Raw genomic sequence first — 22,790 nt, 5'->3', positions numbered from 1 at the left:
TTTTATCCCTTCAAGGGTAAAAGGAATTGATAAACTTCGACTCATATGCTTGTTGTACTACTTGTTGAATCATACACAAAGGCACATTTTATAACATCAAGTTGCCAATGCGTTTTTATATAATCAATGTATAACCAACTCATAGGCAACAACTCATATCTCTAGGTTTGAAGAATATAAGATATTATCATCTCATGATCACTCATGATAAAATCCATGAAGTGAGTCAAATGAGCATGGTTTGAATCCAATACTCAGAACTTGTGAGCACTCATGAGTGTTGTAGCAACTATTGCTATGTCTAACATCTTAGACATCTATAAGCCAAATTCATGACAATCTTGATTCATATCTACTTCGAACATATGACTGACTGTGGATGGTTTGAATAACTTAGTCATTCGGGAAGAGTGACCTAGTTGTTTTGGAAGTCAAAACATGCAAAGTGAAACACAAGAATAATCGAATCCAATATGGTCTCAGAACTTATGAATATAAATAGAACACATTTATTTATCACCATATTGATGACACATTATTCATTCTATAATGTTTCAACTAATCAACTTTATACTTGAATCAAAACACTAATCATGCCATGCTCTAAGCATACACACTATGTTTATCAAAAAATAGTCATGTCATACACCAAATATGCACACTATGTTTGTCCAAACATTAGTTATGCCATACACCAAGTATGCACACTAAGTTTGTCTATGATCTTTACATTGTAAAATAGATTGCTTGAACATAATTCTAATGATTCTCATTTCACAATCCCAAATCTTTACCGCAAATGCAAGAATTCCAAATTCCTGTCGTTTACCGAAATATGTTAGTTTTAAACTTATATGCACTGATCTTCTTGTAATGACTATGCATAAACTCTCAAATACTTGTCAACAAACATTACAGAGTATTCCAATGGAGATCCACTCTATGGAAATGAAGTCTCATATTCAAAGTACATTGCTTTGAAAATCCTTCTTGCATTGCGTTTCCTAATCTTACACATATTTAATGAATAACTTTCACCTATGGGAACAGTTTCATATTCCCATTTTGACTATCACTTCTGAACAAGAGTTGCCTCTTTTCAGAATATGTCAATATGGTCCTTTTCCAAAAAATTTCATCATACTTCTAGTTGTCCATGAGCAACCACTATTTGGTAAACCTTAGATTGTCATCGACAATTGCTTAATCATTTTAGTCATATCTAATTCTAGACCTTTTTCCCCTCTAAATACCACCAGGCATTTGGAAAAATTCAGAAAGGATAAATATTATAGCATATGCAATCGATCCAACACCTGAAGCATATGGGACACGATTCATGATGTCTCACTTAAATACATGATTGTAGACCAGTCTTTTGCTACAATATTTTTATTTTCCATCTTTTCATAATTCGACTATGAAGAGGGATGTCGTAATCATAATCGAATTTCAGAACACAATATATATAGAATTTCCTTAAGTTAACCCATTTTAACATAAAATTCACATATATATATATATATATATATATATATATATATATATATATATATATATATATATATATATATATATATATATATATATATCCTTGACTAAAGATGATTAAAATCTCAATCTAAGCTTTTAGAATTGAAATGAAGTACAATTTCCTCTCCCTTAATTATAGCAAAACGACTTTTCCCAATTGAAACCTTTTGTTTTCTATAATTAACATTGCTAACTTGAAATACTTATCATAATTATCATGCTCCCACTAACATGACAATTATCAGCATAACACTTATTCTCCCACCAGCTTTGACATGTACTCAGAAATCAGCTGGACTTCTAGAAATCAATAGTTTATTGACTTGCTTACCAAAGTTCAGATTTCTGATACGAGATGCTTTGAGAAAACTTTATGAAAATCATACACCTATCCTTAGATAGCTCTCATGTGTGTCTAAACAATTTCAGAACTATGAAAAGGGATGTCGTAATCATAGTCTGAATTGTTTAGACCTTTTTCATTCCTCACAAGTCCATGTTAGCATGTCGGTTAACCACACACGCTCCACTAACGACTTTGAGAATGCAAATATCACAATTGCTATCTACTTAAAATCACTTAGGGAAAGTGTTTCCTCACCATCATTTTCATGAATCGGAGAGAAACCTTATGATACTTAGATTTTTTGGTGTATGTGTTCCTATGCTTGTGAATTTATTAAAACCATAACCACAAGACACGATTAATAACAAATCCAAACTTATATGGACTAAACTTGTACAGTCTTAACTTCTTGCCACCTGGCAGCACAAGGGCCAGCCATTTACTTCCAAGTTTTTACAAAACCAATTGAGAACTCTCATAACTCATATGCAAAGCCAAATCTAAATGGAATGGGCACAGAAATATGGATATGTCAACACGATGGGTTATAAACCTCAAGTCGTGAGCTAGTGAGAAACTACACGTTTTATTCTTGATTAGATCTTGAAATTCTTTCAGGATCTTTTAGACTCCCACTGTCCTCTTGACATATAAGACTCTCTTGCCAAGACCCATTCTTTGACAAATAAATATTCAAGAGATAGTGTGGACTCTTATCAAGACAAACACTTCACACAACTGGCCTAAGTTGGTCTCAATTTTATCAAAAACATCACAACTTACCAATTTCAAATGTACAAGAATAGGACACATTTTACTCTTACATTTGACAAGTGTTAATAAACATTCTTTAAGATATGTCACTCAAATTACAATCTTGGAGTATGACTCTAAGACTTGTTTTGAAAAGAAGTATGACTCATCTTCTTGATTTAACCATTTCAACAATTCATGATTCCTCTTCTTAGGCATAGGAATGCACTAAAATGTCCTTAGAGGACCAATTATGATATTGTTTCTTAATCATTAAGATGATCACAAAACATGATACTAATGTACTCTCCCATCTTTTCATATTTGAGCAACTTTTATCTTTCTGCCTAATTTGATTCTTCCCATTTGTTCTGCCATACATTGAAACTTTTCCAATGTTTCAGAATTATACTTAAATTGTTAAGTATAACCAGATTTACTAAACTTTAGTAAATCATGACGAATAGTCTTATCGATCTTTTGTGGTGGATTTGACCAGTGCACACGAATATGTACTCGATCCCTTATTCCTTCACTTGACTCACATATATATGTCAACAAGGAATTAGTCTTAATTTTCCAAAGATGAAAATTCTCATTCATCATACGACTTGCACGATTCCAATTTTCTATCCAATTGAAACTTGGGTGATGAGAATCTTTCCTTATTTGGCAAATTTGGACACTACCACAAATGAAAAAAGCAAATTCATATTTCCAATATTGCTAGAAACATACAAACATCAATTTTTCATAAATGCCATTGCAAGGAGATATAATAAAATAAAACAAAATTTTTATTTGTTTATAAAATGCGGAAAAAACTTCTTCCTTACAATGCAACTTTAAATGAAAACTATGTTATTACATATTTCCTAGCAATATATCATAACTCCTAAGTAGTTGCTCAAGAATCCGATCTTCGAACCATGCGACTCAAATCCATCTTGACGATCAGATTCAGCATACTCTTCTTTTAAGCTTCCTTCCCTTTGCATGATCCTGCCATACATCAAAATGTATTAAGAATCTTCAAATAGGAACTTAAGAGAGTTAGATAGTGGACTTACATGAAGTAGAGTCAAACTTTTTGACATGACCTTTTCTCAGATCTTTCAGGTAGTTCGGGTAGCTCTGCAACCAATGCTCCTTCCTTTGGAAATAGAACCATATGGACCCTTTAGGAATGGTACACTGGGCTACCTCAGACTTGCCTTTCTCTTTACCATTTGGTCAACCGAGTTGACTATGGCCAATCCCTTTCTATTGGGAAGAGGAAGCTTTCTAGATTTCCAATGTCACCATTTTTAATGTTCATGGATGTTTGGGAAGTCGATATTCTAATCAAATTTGCTTTTCCAGTGCTCCAAATCATTGTTGATTCAGCAGCATCAAGCAAATATATAAGATCATTAAGGGTCATGTCATAGTCTTTTACATAGTAGTCTCAAAGGAAACTCACTATATGACTTAGAAAGTGATTCAACAACCAACTGTCTCAAGACTTTGACACCCAACTCTTCCGTCTTGTCAATATGCGACTTCATCTCCAAGATGTGAGCACACATAGACCTTGCTTACCAGTAGGGCTTAAGTAACGTTGAACTTGTGGGTTAGGGAGAATAATTGGAGGAGGTGGAGGAGTATGATTTCTATGAGATTTGGGAAGATAATAGTTGTCTGAACCAGACATCTAAAATGGGAGATATTCAAGTTAGTTGATTTAAATCCTTAATATACACCCAATATGAAATATTAAGGCTAGGACCCAACACAGTATTTTATAACTTGGAAGAGGGATGTCGTAATCAAAGCTATAAAATATTTGAAGGTAGGGGAATGACGATTTACCAATTTCCACCATGAAAAATGAACTAATTTATTAGGTTTTAATTGGATTTGAAACTCCTAGATCTTTTGAGATTCATTGAACTTTTCAATGGGATGTTTCAATCTCGATTGTGCCCTCTCAAGTTTGTGACTGGGATGCCAAGGATCACAAAACAAGATGTGAATAACCATGCACATATACTTGCTACCCTTAATATTTATCACTTAATCGATGTGACGGTTAACCACACGCGCTCCACCGATCCTATGATAAACCATAAGTTACCTTTTTCTTACATTGTTAAATCCAGGTTAGTGTGCTGGTTAACCACACACGCTCCACTAACGACTTAAGCAAAGTGCAAAGTTTAATTTAATGGGTTAGCACCAAATTCACATTTCGCTAAAGTAGCTAAGATTGGGAATTTATAAAAGGTTTAGTTACTTTATATTTATCATTATACTTATAATGAAAATTATAGTCTTTGTCATACCTGTTCGGCTAACGACCCTCCACCAGTCAAGAAAGTGGTGGGTGAGAGTAGACACCCATTAAACTGTCATTTTATAGGCAGTAACCTTATACCCCCTTATATTCCGGCTTCGTGAATGAGGCCTACTAACGGTAAGACTGACTTGATTTTATACATATACACTACTAGAAAAGCAGCCTTTTACGACGCGCAAACCACGCCACTCATTGATTTATGTTACGCAAACGAGAGTGATATTAAAAAATTGTCATCTCTTCAGAAAATTTAAGGATTTAGGTCACGCATTATTACGTTCCCTTAAATTAATGTCATAAGAAAAGAAATTAAAAGCATGGAGGGTGTTGTATCTTAAATGCACGCCCTCTACAAGTGTCGCTTTATAATTTTAATGAACGCGCATTCCTTAGTTACAAGCGGGAAAAGAAAAGCCAAAAAATTAGAAAAGCCCACTACCCTCTTTGCCCTAAGCGTTTTGATGCATCTTTCATTCTCCTCACACTATTGTGAAACTTCTCAATCAAAGATCCAAGGTTACGATCATCGACAATCTTGATGCCTTCATCTCATGAGTGATTGAGTTATCTCAATCTGTCATCGTTAATGGCAGGTGCTTTCATCGTCGTTCTACCCTTTCACTTCCAGTGAATGGTGGTCAAACGTTCTCTACTTCTTCAATAGGTATGTGAATCAGATTTCCGGCGATGCCGAGAGCATTCGCCTGCCGTCCCAATATCCGTCTTCGCCTTCCTCTTCCGTCTCTTCCACTCCTTGAAGTACACCCCTTACTCTTGCTCTAAGGATTTTTGTTTCAAAATTAGTAGTTTATCTATTGTATCCCCAAAAAGGGGTTCGACTTTTACTGGAACTAGGGTTTCAGTTCTTAGTAAAATCAAAGGGGGTTTTGGTCACCAGACCATGAAATTAAGTGGGCTTGATAATGATATTCCAACAAACTTGCTACCAGACTCTATGCTTTTAGAACCAAACTCCCTGCAAAAGTCTTACAAATGGGAATGAGATTTTCTTCTTCAAAATATTTGATAAAGCTACTTGTATTAAATGAAAGTCTCACCTTTTTCCAGGTGCAGGATTATTTAGTAAGGTGCTTATCCTTTTATTTTCAACAGAGACGAGTTTTGTTGAAGAGATTGATGCATGATGCTTTTTAGATTCACTTCCATTTTTTTTCTTGAAATATTTTGATTGGGTAGGAATATTCTCTCTTGCTTTCTCTAAAACCAGCTCATCAGTTGTGGTTCCACTACATAAGATCAGAAAACATTTTCTGTTCAAGCAGATTCCCAAAACTCTGAAGTACAAACAGTGTAATTATGTTCAAGCGGATTCTTCTTCTGAAACATTATCTAAAGATTGACCACATAAATCTTGCATAACTTTTTGAGGTTCTGAATAAGATCTCTCCTCTGATGAGCGAGATTCTTGGGTTGGTTCCTCATGGCTAGATGAAATCATCTTCTCAGATGAAATTGTTGTTTGTATCTCATGTTCCTCAGCATTTGAGTTTTCATATGTTACAGATTTCAAGTGGTACATATTTATATACCTTTTTCTATTTTATAATCTTTTTGGTGATATGACAAAGTTGTAATATATTTATCATAATGCTCTGGTGGCGAACACAGTGGCAAAGCTCAAGTATGATCCAAATATCCTATATCCATTTTTCTTTCAGTTTACAACATCTTACATATATATATATATATATATATATATATATATATATATATATATATATCATGCATTTCTAAAAGATACTAAAGGGTACAAATGTCTGTTTCATGAATAGGAGCTGTTGTGGTTCTTCTTCTTCTAGCTGTTGCACTCCTCTGTGCATATGAACTATGTGCAGTTTATGTTACAGTTGTTTCAACTGCATACAAATTTTCTTATTCTGACTGTATTGAAGTGGGACTAGTTGCATGTTTACCAAACCACCAAATCCAAATGACTTATATCCTAGACAATCTAGAAGGCAGGTACCCTTTGTTCCTTTTTCAATCTTTCTTATAAAAATAGCATCTATTCATACATTTACATGGACTTTTCACAATCTTTCTATATTGTTTGGCTTAACAGCAAAGGAGTCAAATTGTCTTGGAGCTATCACATCAGCTGATGTTATAATTCTTGGTATATATATACATATTAAACCAATGCTATTCCTAATTCCCTATCTCCCTTAATATCTTGATATTCTCTCTACTTTTTTGACACCATAAATCTAATTTTCCAAATTGGAACGTGGGTGCCTATTTATATGGGTCTTGAGACTGGTCTACTTGAGGGTTTTCAAGTTTCCTACAATCTCAAGGTACCCTTGCCTACCAATCTATCATAGTTCATTTTTTTTGTTTCACTTGTATCTCTTATATGTCTACATGTGAATTAGAACAAAGTTTTTATATTTTTGTATCTGTTTTGAGCCAATAAGGTACAAAGGTAGAATATTCAATGAGAATTGATAATCATTCTTTAGGAAAGGAATTCATATTAGATTCAGTATAGTTATTTAGGCAGTTAGGGGCCATCCCATCTGTGTAAGTGACCTTTGGGCTTTCTTTAGGAAAGGAATTCATATTAGATTCAGTATAATTATTGGTCCTTACTCCTTCTTTCCGGATATACATGTATACATAGTGGAAATATGTAAGCTTTAAGCTTGGGGAGTAGTTATGGGTTCATGATTTAGCATCTTTCATAAACATTTAACCAAATTTAATGCAAGAATACCATTTAAAAATTAAAACTTTCTTCCTCGTGAAAATCTTTCATGCATAAAAACATTCTTTTGCGACTTCATAACTACGTGTAAGTATGCTAAACTACTCAGATGTTTGCTAACATGAGGTTCCATGTACGATTGCCCCATAAGGTCTGATTGCAAGATGTCTTTTCATTCTGTATCCTTTACTTTAGGCTTTAATTCAAAATTTCTAAGCTTCTACTTGATATTCTTGAGCTATTTTAAATTGTTTAAGAATATTTACTACTTTGATTTTGTCATATTAATCCTCGTTCAATCAAGTAGTCCATGTATAAATTAATGTGCGTTTCATATTGATAATCTCATAAAAGTTGTCAAGTTTTTAGTTATGGAAATGAATCAAATGATAAATGATTGAACATTGTCTTTGTTACAGGGAAGTAATCTACAAGGAGTTATCAAAGGTACTGGCATACTGTGTTCTTGCAAGTCATGTAAGGGTACCAAAGTAAGTAATCTTACTTCTAACATAACATGATCATATAAAAGATATAATATTTTGTAATGGGTTTAAGTTTGACTCTTATTTCCTTTTCAAATGGTAGGTTATTGTACCTTCAAAATTTGAGTTTCATGTATGTGACCAATATAGACACGCGATTAAATATATTTGTCTTGAAAACGGAAAAAGCCTCCTTGAACTGCTTGCAATATGTAAATCATCAGCTTTGGAATCTCTAGAAGTAGCTTTTGAGAATGTAATTACTTCGTTGCCTGTGAAGGAAGTCAAGGGGCGGAGACAGTGAACGAAGTCGAGGGGCGGTGATGTTCGTTGGAGACTCACTTGGGCGAAAGCAATAGGAGTCGCTGATTTGTATGACGTCGTCGGTCGTGCCACAGTCCACCACTAAGATAAGTATCGACGATCCTATCTCCATATTTAAGTTTTTGGTCCACTCCAATTGAAGTAAGTGGTTGATTTTTTTTGCCCAATAAAATCAGTCGGTATTCATAGTTGGTGTATTCTAGTGATTACAATTGCTATAGTTATTTATTTGTTGTGCTTTTTACTTTTCGCATTACTAGAGTTGAGATTTTATTGATTTCGTTTCTTCTGTTCTTCTTCTTAGATCTGTAGATTATTATTTCTTTCATTAATGCAATCGTTGTTATGGTTTAGAAGATGCCCTTGTCATGCCTTCTTGGCATGAAGATGCCACCTCAAGCTTCCCCATTGAAACGTGTGTGTATTATCTATCGCCTCATGTTTGGTCCAATTTAGGTGATCGGTTTCATGTTAAGGGAAGTGGTTTCTTTGATTATGATTTGTAAAATTGTCACATTTAGGGGTTTGGAAATATATTTGTTCCTTCTATTGTGATTTAACATTTGGTTGGATTTGGCACACATTATCTCAGTTTGGTGATGATTATGCAAGCAATATGAGATGTGGGGCAACTGACTTTCCTATGTCATATCCCAACAACAATATTCAGTGATACCCAACCAGTTGATATTGAAATTTGAAAGAAAGTTTCACCATGCATACCAAGTGTTCGATAAAATGCTTGAGCCAGGACAATCTAGTCCTTAAAGAGCAATAACATTCGGTCCTTAAAGGGGGATAATAGGGAAACATGGGAGATATTTGACCTGATCAAGGTTCTTGATTTTCTCATGTAACAACAGTTGGTATTGACACATGGATAATGATTTGTTTTATCAGACAACTTGATACTTATGTAAGTTCTTTTTTCCTATGCATCTGTATGTTTCTTTGACCTTTAACAATTCATCTTGTGACAAAATTCTATAGGTTCCGATGGATGTCTTAAAGTAATTAAAGAGCGACATAGTTTTAACAAGGTTTGGAGGAGTGGTGAGCTTTCAGTAGAGAGAGAATGGAGAAGTCGAGTACTTTGGACTACATCAACCAAATGTTCCCTATAGGTCAGTTTATCTCACTTTCTCTAGATTCAAGATCAGATCATAGTGATATACTGTCTTCTTAAAAGTTCCGACAGCAGAGAACTGTTGCTTATTACACACCTAACAATTTTGAATTTTGATTGGATTATACTTTCTTATTAGTGCCCCTTTCATTTTAGCAAGTAGACAGAAAAATTGATATCAATGATGGAAGAACTAGATATTTGCCTACTCGGTGGCATGAATTGCACAGTTGAAGAGTAAAGTTGTTTATGCGGATGAAAACAGAACATGGAAGTCATCTTTGGTCCACATTCAAGAAATGGAAAATGTCAATTTAGACCTTGAGTGATTGTACTGCATATGTCTACGAAAGAGTAATAAGTAATATACATAAAAATAGTTAAGACTCCTTTAGGAATTTAGAAATTATAAAAGTTGAATGCTTCATCATTTTGTAGGCACACCTACACCTACAAAGCAATGTCTATCATATAAAATTACTTGATGTCCAATTGTACAATAACCCCAAGTTACATATATATGTTGATCTTTATGATGAATCTTCTTTTAGTAAGTATTTCTCTTAGTTTCACATTATGGAATATTCACTATGCAGAAGCATCTTTATCAGGTGTGGAGCCACTGATGCAAAAAGTACACAATGAGATACGTGTTGTGGATACAGAAATTCTTGCTGCTGTCCGTCAACAGGTGATTATCTTTATAATATCCCCCCTTCAAATGACTGTGTGATTAGGTAATGTAGTCATTCATTCATTGAGTTGAGTGTAATCTCATCACTTTTTTTATGGATATTGTTATATCCAGAGTAATTCAGGTACAAAGGCAAAGGAGGATTTGGCTGCAGCTACACGTGTTGTTCAGGTCTGTGTTGATTCTTGTTGTCAATTATGTCTCTTTTATACTAAAAATCAATAGACTTTCTTTTTTCCGTGAATCAAACTCATTATGTTGCCTCTATTGTAATCATTAATTGTAGGAACTCATGTATAAAGTTAGAGAAATTAAAACCAAAGCTGAACAAAGTGAAACAATGGTTCAGGAAATATGTCGTGACATCAAAAAGCTGGATTTTGCAAAAAAACACATAACAACTAAAATCACTGCCCTCCATCGTCTTAATATGCTTGGTCAGTTTTTTTTGTTCAAAAAATATGTCATGTTTTAAATATTGCATTAAAAAATTATCCCTATTTTAATATGACATTGTCTGCCATCGAACAACTTCAAGTAATGGCTTCAAAACGACAATATAAAGAGGCTTCTGCACAGTTAGAGGTATGTAAGATGTGTGTATATTGGTAGTTGTTAACAAGTTAATAACAAAAACATGTATTCAATGAATGTTATAATTTTCCAACCCATTTAAATTATACAGCCAAGTTAAAATTGTTTCTAATGAAGTGTCTAATATACATGATTTTTTGTGTTTTAGGCTATCAGCCAGTTATGTAGTCATTTTGATGGTTACAGAGATAACCCAAAGATCACTGAGCTAAGAGATAAGTTCAAGAACATCAAACAAATTCTCAAGTCTCATGTGTATTCTGATTTCTCCAGGTGTGTAAATTTGTTGTTATTTTTACAACTAGTTTTTATCTTGGCAAGTCTAATTTCCATTTTTACCCTTCTTTCTTTTATCCCAGCTTAGGTATAGGGAAAGAGACAGAGGAAAGCAGTTTGTTGCAGCATTTAACAGATGCTTGGACAGAGGAAAGCAGTTTGTGCCTTTGAAGGGGTATGATTCTCATCACATCACTGAAGAACATCTAAGTGGCAAAATAATATCACGTTTTGTTCTTCTTTGTGCCTTCGAAACTGCAAGAGATGCTGGAGCACTTAGAGAACCTAAGGACAAACTGGAGAAGTGAGTTGAAGTGCTGATATGGAGATTAGACTTTGAAAAGCATTTGAGGGTATATTTTTTTTATATTTCTTGTATCTAATTAGTTTGTAAATTTTTGTTACAACTATTGATTTGTTTTATCTTTCCATGGAACGATTATTTGTATGACATTAAATTTTATGCAATGGATTGTATTTTTTGTATATGATATTTTATTTTCTATTATCAGACACTAAATACAAATTTAATTTGAAAATTAGTAAATCTATAAATAATATTTTTTTTAAACATTTAAAATTATGATACGTAAAAATCTGTGTCATCTTCATTTATGACATGGCTTTTCTTGACAGGGGCTTTCTTGATACGCATTGCGTGTCATTAACACGCGCGTCGTAAGGTTACGACACGCGAATGCATGTCGTCCTCCTTTATGACAGGGCCTTTCTTGATACGCATTGAATGTCGTAAACGCACGTCGTAATTGCGTGTCGTAAATGAGCGTCGTAAATGCGCGTCGTCTCTCAATATGACAGGGCCTTCCTTGACGCGCATTTGCGCGTCGTCTGAGCCCTTTACGACGCGCAATGAGCGTCATAAAAGGCTGTTTTTCTAGTAGTGATACATATTATTAACTTATAATACTATTAATTATGTAACAACCCGAAGTTGTTCATCGCCGAAAACCCATTCTACCCGTATAACCCGTCGGTGATCGAAATGTCCCGATATCGTTTTTGGGTTTAAATTAACAAAAATTATATGTTTATTATTATTCAATGAGGGTCCAAATCATTTAGGAACTCAAGAATTAGCCCAGAAACAATCGTTACATGAGTTTTAGAAACGTCCCCGCCGGGTGACGGAAACTCAATCGGGTGCGGCCTAAAGCATCGTTTAAGGCCGGTATCGGGTAGAAATCCACCGTGTCTAAGTTTTAGGAACTATATAAACATATTTAAGCACTCATTTGAAGCTTTTTCCTTCTCTCTCTACTCTCTCTCTAACCTCTCTCCTAAATCCAAAGATTAAGTGTCCAAAACTCAATTTTAAGGCTTCAAATCCTTAAGGTACCTTCCTAGCCTTAATCTATAGCATGTTTAGCTTCCAAATTTGACATTAAATCATGAAATTGGACCTCATGTGTGAGTTTACGGCCCAGGAAGCTGCCTAGGCCGTAAACACCATTTTGAAGGGTTTTTAGCCCTTAAACTCCTTCCTAAACTCATTTGGACTTTAGATATGGCTAAGGGACTTCAAGATATGGACTTGGAACATTTAAAACCTTGATTTTGAGCCATTTGAAGGAGTTTACGGCCAAGTCATTGTTGGGTTTTGAGCAATCTAACACTTCCTAAGTGTGCATGCAACCCTAATAAACCTTGGATCTATGTTTGTCTAAATACATGCAAAATAATAATTTTCCAAGGTTTATAACCTATCTAACATGGCATGGGGAACATTTCAACATAAAAGAGTTAGAAGAGATTACATACCTTTGTTGTGTTGGGTTCTTAGGAGTTTGAGGGCCAAGCACCAATAGTGTGAATGCCTCAAATGGAATCACAAACACCACAAACTCTTGGAAAACTTTGAGAGAGTATACACACTCTTGTATTTTCGGCCACACACATGCACACACACACTAGAACACTAGCTTTCTCTTAGGCTATCTTAGGCTCAATTTCATGCTCCATAAGCATGCTTATATAGTATGCATGGTTAGGGTGAAACCCTAATAACCCATGTCTTTTCCTATACCAAGGATCCATGGGTTAAAAGCTCCATGGATCATCCATGGACTTCCACATAAGCCTAGCCCATTAACAAATGAGTATTAGCCCACACTATATAAAACAAATAGCCCATAATTTAATTAGTATTCTTTTAATCTCTAAATTAATCCATAATTAATTTAAGACTAAAACTAATTAAATAACGTAACTCCATATTAATATATTATATCTCATAATATATTAATAAACATATGTGTATAACTCTCATAAAATTATCCATAATAGTTTGGATGAGATGCAACCCAAATGGACCATGCCGGTCGGGTCAAGTATATACCAAATAAGTTATGGACTTAGACACCTTATCCAACAGACTCCCACTTGGATAAGTCTAATAACTATATTTGCCTATAACTTCAGGAACCAACCAACAATCGTAGCTCTCGAAAACTCCCTCGAACAATGAAGACTCTGTCGAACTATGAAGCGCCATTTTAGATAAGTGATCACATAATCCTCTGTTCTCATGATATCAGCCGGACAAACACATGGAACTATGTCTTGCTTATTGTCTAGCAGTTGTTTCTCGATTATCCGATTTGTTTGACGAAGAACTTCACTGAACACATCGGTTTAGTTCTGACCAGGCCTGGTATATGGGTCAACACAAAATCATCGAGGGGCCCGGATATCGCTTCTATTTCTAGAAGGAACAGATAAACTTCGACTGATATGCTTGTTCTACTACTTATTGAATTGTACACAAAGGCACGTTTTATAACATCAAGTTACTGATGCGTTTACGTGCAATCAATGCACAACCAACTCATAGGTAACAACTCATATCTCTAGGTTTAAAGATTTATATGATGTTATCGTCTCACGATCACTCGAGATAAATTCCATGAAGTGATACAAGTGAGCGTGGGTTTATACCAATACTCATAACTTATGAGTACTCATGAATGTTGCAGCAACCATTGCCATGCCTAAACACCTTTAAGGCATCTACAAACCCAATTCATGACAATCTTGATTCATACCTACTTCCGACGTATGATCGATTGTGGAGGTTTGAACAAATTAATTATTCTGGAAGTCAAAACATGCAAAACTGAAACAATAGTAAATAATTGACAATGATAGTAACACTTTACTCATAAATAAATCACAAATTTTATTCATCATCAAACGTCGATTACATTTTACAAGTTTCAGGAAAACTATCTAATCTGTAAAACTAATATCGTCCCTCAGCCCGATGCGTCTCGCATGCTGAAAATACTTAACCCTCGTCAGTCCCTTCGTAAGGGGATCTGCAGGATTCTCATCTGACGATATCCTCCTTGTCACAAGGAGTCCTTCTTCAATCTTGTGCCTTATGAAGTGATATTTTCTGTCAATGTGTCGGGATCTGCCATGATCTCTTGGTTCCTTGGCTAAGATAACCGCAGCATTGTTGTCACAGAAAATTTCTATAGGTTCCTTAATAGCTGGTACAACTCCAAGGTCTCCGATGAAGTTCTTTAGCCATATCGCCTCCTTCGCTGCTTCACTCGCTGCTATATACTCTGATTCACAAGTCGAATCAGCCACCGTCTCCTGCTTGGAACTCTTCCAAGAAATTGCCCCTCCATTTAAGGTAAAGATCCAGCCCGACTGAGAGCGGAAATTATCCCTATCAGTCTGAAAACCAGCATCACTATACCCTAATATTCTCAAGTCATCACTGCCACCAAGGGTAAGGACCCAATCCTTAGTCCTCCGCAGGTACTTGAGAATGTTCTTTACCGCGGTCCAATGAGCCTTGCCAGGGTTCCCCTGATACCTGCTGACCATGCTCAAAGCAAATGCCACATCAGGACGGGTACAAGTCATACCATACATGATCGAGCCAACTGCGGAAGCATATGGTAATTGGCTCATTTCAGCTATCTCAGCCTCTGTACTCGGACTCTGAGTCTTACTCAGTTTGGTATTGCTTTGGATCGGTAAATCTCCTTTCTTGGAATTCTCCATGTTGAACCTTTTCAACACTTTATCCAAGTAGATACTCTGACTAAGTCCAATTAGTCTTCTACTCCTTTCTCTTAATATCCTTATCCCTAGGATATAGGTAGCCTCCCCTAGGTCCTTCATAGCAAAGCACTTCCCAAGCCAGGACTTAACCTCCTGCAAGGTTGGGATGTCATTTCCTATGAGTAGTATGTCATCCACATACAGTACCAAGAAGCTAACTATACTCCCACTAGCTCTGACATACACGCAAGACTCATCTTCGCTTCTCAAGAAGCCAAACTCTTTTACCTTCTCATCAAAACAAAGATTCCAGCTACGAGATGCTTGTTTTAATCCATAAATGGATTTCTTAAGCTTGCATACTCTATTAGGGTGCTCTGCATTGACAAAACCCTCTGGCTGATTCATGTACACATCCTCAGCCAACTTTCCATTAAGGAAAGCGGTTTTGACATCCATTTGCCATATTTCATAATCATGAAATGCTGCAATGGCTAACATAACCCTAATAGACTTAATCTTGGCCACCGGCGAGAAGGTTTCATCATAATCAATACCTTGAGTCTGAGTAAAACCCTTCGCAACCAGTCGAGCCTTATAAGTATGCACTTTTCCTTCCATGTCGGTCTTCTTTTTGAAGATCCATTTGCACCTGACTGTTTTACGGCCTGGTACATTGTCAACCAAGTTCCAAACTTGATTGTCATACATGGACTGTATCTCGCTGTCCATAGCCTCCTTCCATTTAGCAGACTCCGGGCCTGCCATGGCTTCCTTAACACTGCTAGGTTCATCCAAATTTACTAGTGTACTATCACTAATAAACGTATCACCTTCCGTAGTAATATGAAAACCATAATAAAACGAAGGTGTGTTCCTAACCCGTGTGGAACGTCTCGGAGGTACAGACTCGTCAGCTGGATCAACAGGAGTTTCTACCTCAGGTTGATTGCTAGTGTTTGAGGTTCCTTCACCAATTGATTCTTGAATTTCTTCAAGATCAATCTGCCTCCCACTGTCTCCTTGGCTTATAAATTCTTTCTCGCGAAAGATCCCTCTTCGTGCTACAAAGACCACATTCTCACTGGGTCTGTAGAAAAGGTAACCGAAGGATTTCTGTGGGTAGCCGATGAAAATACACCTTTCACTTCGGGGTTCAAGCTTATCATGAGTTTCACGCCTCACGAATGCTTCGCAACCCCAAATTTTGATGTGGTCCAAATTGGGAACCTTCCCAGTCCACATCTCATGAGGTGTTTTGGTAACCTTCTTTGTAGGGACTAGATTAAGGATATGGGCGGCAGTCTCTAAGGCATACCCCCAAAAAGAGATTGGTAACGAAACTCGACTCATCATAGAGCGAACCATGTCCAACAAGGTACGATTACGCCTCTCAGCTACACCATTCAGCTGTGGTGTCCTGGGAGGAGTCAATTGTGAGACAATCCCACACTCCTTAAGATAGTCAAGGAACTCGGTACTAAGATACTCACCACCTCGATCGGATCGAAGCATCTTAATGTTCCTGCCCAATTGATTTTCTACTTCCTGTTTGAATTCCTTAAACCTTTCAAAGGTTTCGGACTTGTGTTTGATCAAGTAGACATACCCATATCTACTATAATCATCAATAAAAGTCACATAATACCGATTAGCGTCCCTTGTGGCGGTTTTGAATGGCCCACATACATCAGTATGTATTAGGTCCAACAAACCTTCACCCCTCTCACAAGTTCCAGTGAAGGGTGATTTTGTCATTTTTCCAAGTAGACAAGATTCACAACTATCATCTGATTTGAGGTCAAATGATTCCAAGACTCCACTCTTTTGGAGTTGGTCTATGCGTTTCTTGTTTATATGTCCAAGACGACAATGCCACAATGATGCTTTATCTAGGCTAGTAGAAGAATCAATATACAACACATTATTTCCTAAGTTGTCTACAATCGACACAGTTTCATACACGCCATCACAAGGTAATGCTTTAAAATAAAACACATTATTAAAGAAGGCATTAATACCACCACATTCATTATCAAACGAAAAGGTAAAACCTTGTTTGTACAAAGCATGAAAAGAAATAATATTCCTCGCCATTTCAGACGAGTATACACATTTATTCAAATCTAATTTTAACCCATTATTAAGCAACAAAGTATAAACTCCAATCTTGGAAACAGGTGAAGCCTTCCTATTCCCCATGATTAAGTTTATCTTCCCGTGCTCCACATCCTCACTTCTTCTTAGGCCCTGCAAATCAGAACATATGTGAATACCACATCCTGTATCAAGCAGCCAAGAGTTAGAATATGTTGAGTAATTAGACAATATAGTGTAAATACCTGCATAGGTGGGTTTCACTTTCCCATCCTTTAGATCCTGCAAGTACTTAGGGCAGTTTCGCTTCCAGTGTGCCTTTTCATGGCAATAAAAGCATTCAGCATCCTTTGGAATGGCAGAAGGAGTGACAGAACCGTTCTTAGTCTTGGATGAGGAGCCTTCAAGAGACTTTCCCTTGGTACCCTTCGAAGGGTGCTTCCTCTTTTTCCCTTTGCCTTGCCCAATAGCTAAAACAGGGGTAGAAGTTGGAGTAGGAGTAGTAGAGGTAACAACCGCTTTACCCTTAAGACCGGTTTCAGCGGTCTTCAAGAGTCCTTGAAGTTTGCTGAGGGTAACTTCCTCCTTGTTCATATGATATGTCATTCGAAAATGATCATAACAAGAAGGCAAGGAGTGCAAAATGATGTCAATTGCTAACTCCTCGGGGATGTTAACATTCAGCTTCAGCAAACGGTCCACATACCTTTGCATCTTTTGCATGTGGCTCGTGACGGATTCACCGTCCTTCATGCGGGTAGTTATTATGGAGGAGATTATTTCATACCGCTCCTGACGAGCACTCTGATGGTACCTTTCCATCAAGTCTTGGTGCATCTCAAAAGGGTAGAAATCTTCATATGACTTTTGGAGCTCGGCTGTCATCGTGGCCATCATGATACATGCCACCTTAGTAGCATCTCTCTCATGAGTCCTGAATTCAGCGATCTCCTCAGGAGCAGCAGTAGACTCATCAAGTTCTTTTAACTCCTTATCGAGGACATATTCCTTGTCCTCGTAACGAGTAACCAACCTGATGTTCCTAATCCAATCCATGAAGTTGGAACCATCAAAGATGACCCTCCCACAAAGATTCATGAGAGAGAAAGAACCAGTTGGGTTAGAGCCTGAAGCATTAGTGTTGGAAGACATCTGAAAGAAGAAAGAAAGTTTAGATTAGATATTTAGGATCCTTAATAAGACACCCAAATGTAATATTAAGGCTAGGATCCAATCACAATATATTACACTTAGAAGAGGGATGCCGTAATCTAAGTAATAATATATTTGAAAGGTAGGCGAATGACGATTCACCAATTTCCACCATGAAAACGAAATGATTAATTAGGTTTAATTGGATTTGAAATTCCTAGATTCTTTTGAGATTCATTGAACTTTTCAATGGCATGTTTCAATCTCGATTGTGCCCTTCAAGTTTTGTGACTGGGATGCCGAGGATCACAAAACAAGGTGTGAATAACCATGCTAACTCACTTGGTACTCCTAATATTATCACCTAATCAATGTGCCGGTTAACCACACACGCTCCATTGATCTATGACAACATTAAGTTACCCTTCGTGATCCTTACTAGTCTAATTAGTGTGCCGGTTAACCACACACGCTCCACTAACGACTTGGTAAGGTACAAAGTGTGAATTCCATGGATTAGCACCATGTTCACATTTTCCTAAAATAACTAAGATTGGGAATTAAAAGAGTTTAGTTATTTTATAATATTCATTATACTTTTAATGAGGATTTAAAGTCGTTGTTCTACCCGTTCGGCTAACGACCCTCCACCGATCAAGCAAGCGGTGGGTGAGAGTATACACCCATTAAGTCGCCATTTTATAGGCAACAACCTTATACCCACCTTATAGACCGGCTTCGTGAATGAGGCCTACTAACGGTAAAACGACTTATTCTTATACATATATATAATAATTAACCATTAATGTTATAAATAGTATAAGGGTTGAATTTTAACTATTAAAACTCTAAGGTTTGGAATTAAAGTTTATTAAAGTGTGTGAAACTTTACAAATTCCAAAACTTGAGGACAAGTTTTGTAACTTTGCAAAACCCTTCATTTCATAACTTATGAATTAAAGGTTCATAAAAATGAAGACTCTTCATTTTCATGTAACTTATGTGTTTTAAGTGTGTGTTAAATGAAAGTGACCTTTGGTAATCCATAACTTGAGGACAAATTATGGACTCCATTAAAACACATAAATGACTAAGAATTAATTCTAAACAATTCAGCAAATAATTCCTATCATTTTCTAAATTCATAAGAACATGAACATGATCATCAAAAATTCAAGAATTATATGAACACATAAAATCATGGATTTTTGATATATGCTATTGTAAATGGATTAGAACAACCATTACACCAACTAAAATAAGTTTTACAACACCAAAACAATTTAGGGTAATGTTTCCAGTCCATTTCCAGCAGCAAAAGTCGAGGTTCTGCATTCTTTCGATCCTACTCGCCGAGTGCATGAACGGACTCGTCGAGTAGGTTGAAGTTTGCCTTGGACTCGGCGAGTCCCCCCAATGGACTCGGCGAGTCTAGCATGCAGACAGCAACGATTTCGACTTTTTTCACTATTTTGCATCAAGTATCAAACAAGCAAGCCTAGGCTCTGATACCACTGTTGGGTTTTGAGCAATCTAACACTTCCTAAGTGTGCATGCAACCCTAATAAACCTTGGATCTATGTTTGTCTAAATACATGCAAAATAATAATTTTCCAAGGTTTATAACCTATCTAACATGGCATGGGGAACATTTCAACATAAAAGAGTTAGAAGAGATTACATACCTTTGTTGTGTTGGGTTCTTAGGAGTTTGAGGGCCAAGCACCAATAGTGTGAATGCCTCAAATGGAATCACAAACACCACAAACTCTTGGAAAACTTTGAGAGAGTATACACACTCTTGTATTTTCGGCCACACACATGCACACACACACTAGAACACTAGCTTTCTCTTAGGCTATCTTAGGCTCAATTTCATGCTCCATAAGCATGCTTATATAGTATGCATGGTTAGGGTGAAACCCTAATAACCCATGTCTTTTCCTATACCAAGGATCCATGGGTTAAAAGCTCCATGGATCATCCATGGACTTCCACATAAGCCTAGCCCATTAACAAATGAGTATTAGCCCACACTATATAAAACAAATAGCCCATAATTTAATTAGTATTCTTTTAATCTCTAAATTAATCCATAATTAATTTAAGACTAAAACTAATTAAATAACGTAACTCCATATTAATATATTATATCTCATAATATATTAATAAACATATGTGTATAACTCTCATAAAATTATCCATAATAGTTTGGATGAGATGCAACCCAAATGGACCATGCCGGTCGGGTCAAGTATATACCAAATAAGTTATGGACTTAGACACCTTATCCAACAGTCATAAGCTTGGGCCGTAAACTCATGTTAATGGGGTTTTTCATGCCCTTAAACCCTTCCAAATCAATTCTATGGCTTAGATATGAATTATAGGACCTTGGTTTTAGCATTTGGACACTTGAAACATGATTTTTGGGGGATTTAGATGAGTTTACGGCCAAGGATAGTGCTTGGGCCGTAAACTCCCCAAAACTTGACATAAATCCAATTCTAAGGTGTTAGAAAGCCACCCAACACCACCAAAAGCCTTGGAATAAATCAAGGGACAAACCAAAAATACTTTAAGGGCCTTAAACACATCATTCATGGGATTTCTAAGAGTTTACGGCCAAGGCTTGTTCTTGGGCCGTAAACTCCAAAATTCTTGGTGTTAGAATGCAAACTAAACACCCCTAAAGCCTTTAGATGAATTTTAGAAGCCATTCTATGCAAGTTTTAGACCTTGAAACACCTTGTAGCACCATATATTAGAGTTTACGGCCATGAGGGGGGTCTCATAGGCCGTAAACTCCATAAATCCCTCATATGTCCCATATAAACTCATTTTTAGGCTTGTGGAATTTTTTTAGAATCACATGTGATTTGTTTTAGCAACATTTAACACCATTTTCATGAGGATTAAGGAGTTTACGGCCAGGAGCCTATACTAGGCCGTAAACTCCCATAAATTAATCATTTTGGTGATTTAAAATCATTTCAAGTCCTTAAACCAAGTCTAGAAATTATCCCCTAAGTGTTAGAAGTCATTTAGCACCATAAACCACACCCACCATGAGTTTACGGCCGTAAACTCATGGGGAATGGGTGTTTTTAGACCAAAACTCTTATATTAGTTTACTCATGGGGAGTAAACTCAAGTCCCAAGTCCCTAGTGTCATTTCACGTCCTTAAACGCCACCCGGGTCCCTCCAAACACTTGTATCGGAGTGTTTTCGCGACTTGAAGCAATTGTCCATATCCAACAATCAATCTAGGTCCTAATTAGATACAAATGTGTATCTTTATATTATAATTAGGAACCTCGCGTATTTACAAGCCCCGGACCCAAGTTTAGCATCCGAAATCGTCACGTTACTCGTCCGGTGAGTTCATACCCCTACTCTTTTTCACTGTTTTTAACTGTTTTCAGGGGGGAATACAAGCAAAAGTACAAGTGTATCTTGTACTCAAATTGAATTTTCAACTTAATGGTTTCAGTTTCTAAATGTCTTAATTTCCAAAGATCTAGACAACTAATGTTTCGAATTGCAGGTTAAATACAGAGTTCTGTTGAAAAGTACTTTGATCTATATTGCTATTATAAAGAAATCATACTAATAAGAATAATACGAATCCGATTATGAATGTAATCAGATACGAATATACGAATACGAATGCGAATATACGAATACAAATACGAATATGTCTACGAATACGAATATGAATATGTCTACGAATATGAATACGAATATGTCTACAAATACGAATGCGAATATACGAATACGAATATGAATATACGAATACGAATACGAATATGTCTACGAATACGAATACGAATACGATTGCGAATACGAATATGTCTACAAATACGAATACGAATGCGAATATACGAATACGAATACGAATATACGAATACGAATACGAATATGTCTACGAATACGAATACGAATACGATTGCGAATACGAATATGACTATAAATACGAATACGAATATGATTAGGAATACGAATGCGAGTGCGAATGCGAATCCGACTACGAATGCAAAGTGACGCCTTTGGTTGACACTAGACTTCGAATATACAGATACCGTACTCTCTGAGTGTCACCAGAGTTTCGAAAACAAATACGAAAATACTCCTCTGGACCTCTACTGAGTTTCGAATATATCCGCCTCAGAATGTCGACAGAGCTTCGAATACATAACGAAATGCACTCTTTTGGAACTTAACAGAACTTTGAAAATATTGTAATGTACACTTCTGTGTGGTTCCAAATCTTCGAAAATACAACTAAGTCAATAGATAGTAGCC

The 22,790-nt window shown here is 36.2% G+C and overlaps 1 protein-coding gene across 1 annotated transcript; it reads left to right on the top strand.

The window, feature by feature from the left end:
- The first annotated feature begins 9,582 nt into the window (after positions 1-9,582).
- On the top strand, positions 9,583-11,505 carry LOC111901195 (vacuolar protein sorting-associated protein 53 A-like). The gene is made up of 6 exons (XM_052765070.1): positions 9,583-9,631; positions 10,230-10,324; positions 10,442-10,498; positions 10,614-10,764; positions 10,842-10,912; positions 11,281-11,505. The coding sequence occupies exons 1-6, from the start codon at positions 9,583-9,585 to the stop codon at positions 11,503-11,505; spliced, it is 648 nt and encodes a 215-aa protein (XP_052621030.1).
- The last annotated feature ends 11,285 nt before the right edge of the window (positions 11,506-22,790 follow it).

Source organism: Lactuca sativa, chromosome 6 (assembly GCF_002870075.4).
Source record: "Lactuca sativa cultivar Salinas chromosome 6, Lsat_Salinas_v11, whole genome shotgun sequence".
Classification (NCBI taxonomy): domain Eukaryota; kingdom Viridiplantae; phylum Streptophyta; class Magnoliopsida; order Asterales; family Asteraceae; genus Lactuca; species Lactuca sativa.
The sequence above is the reverse complement of the archived record's forward strand: the minus strand, read 5'-3'. Positions and strand labels throughout refer to the sequence as shown.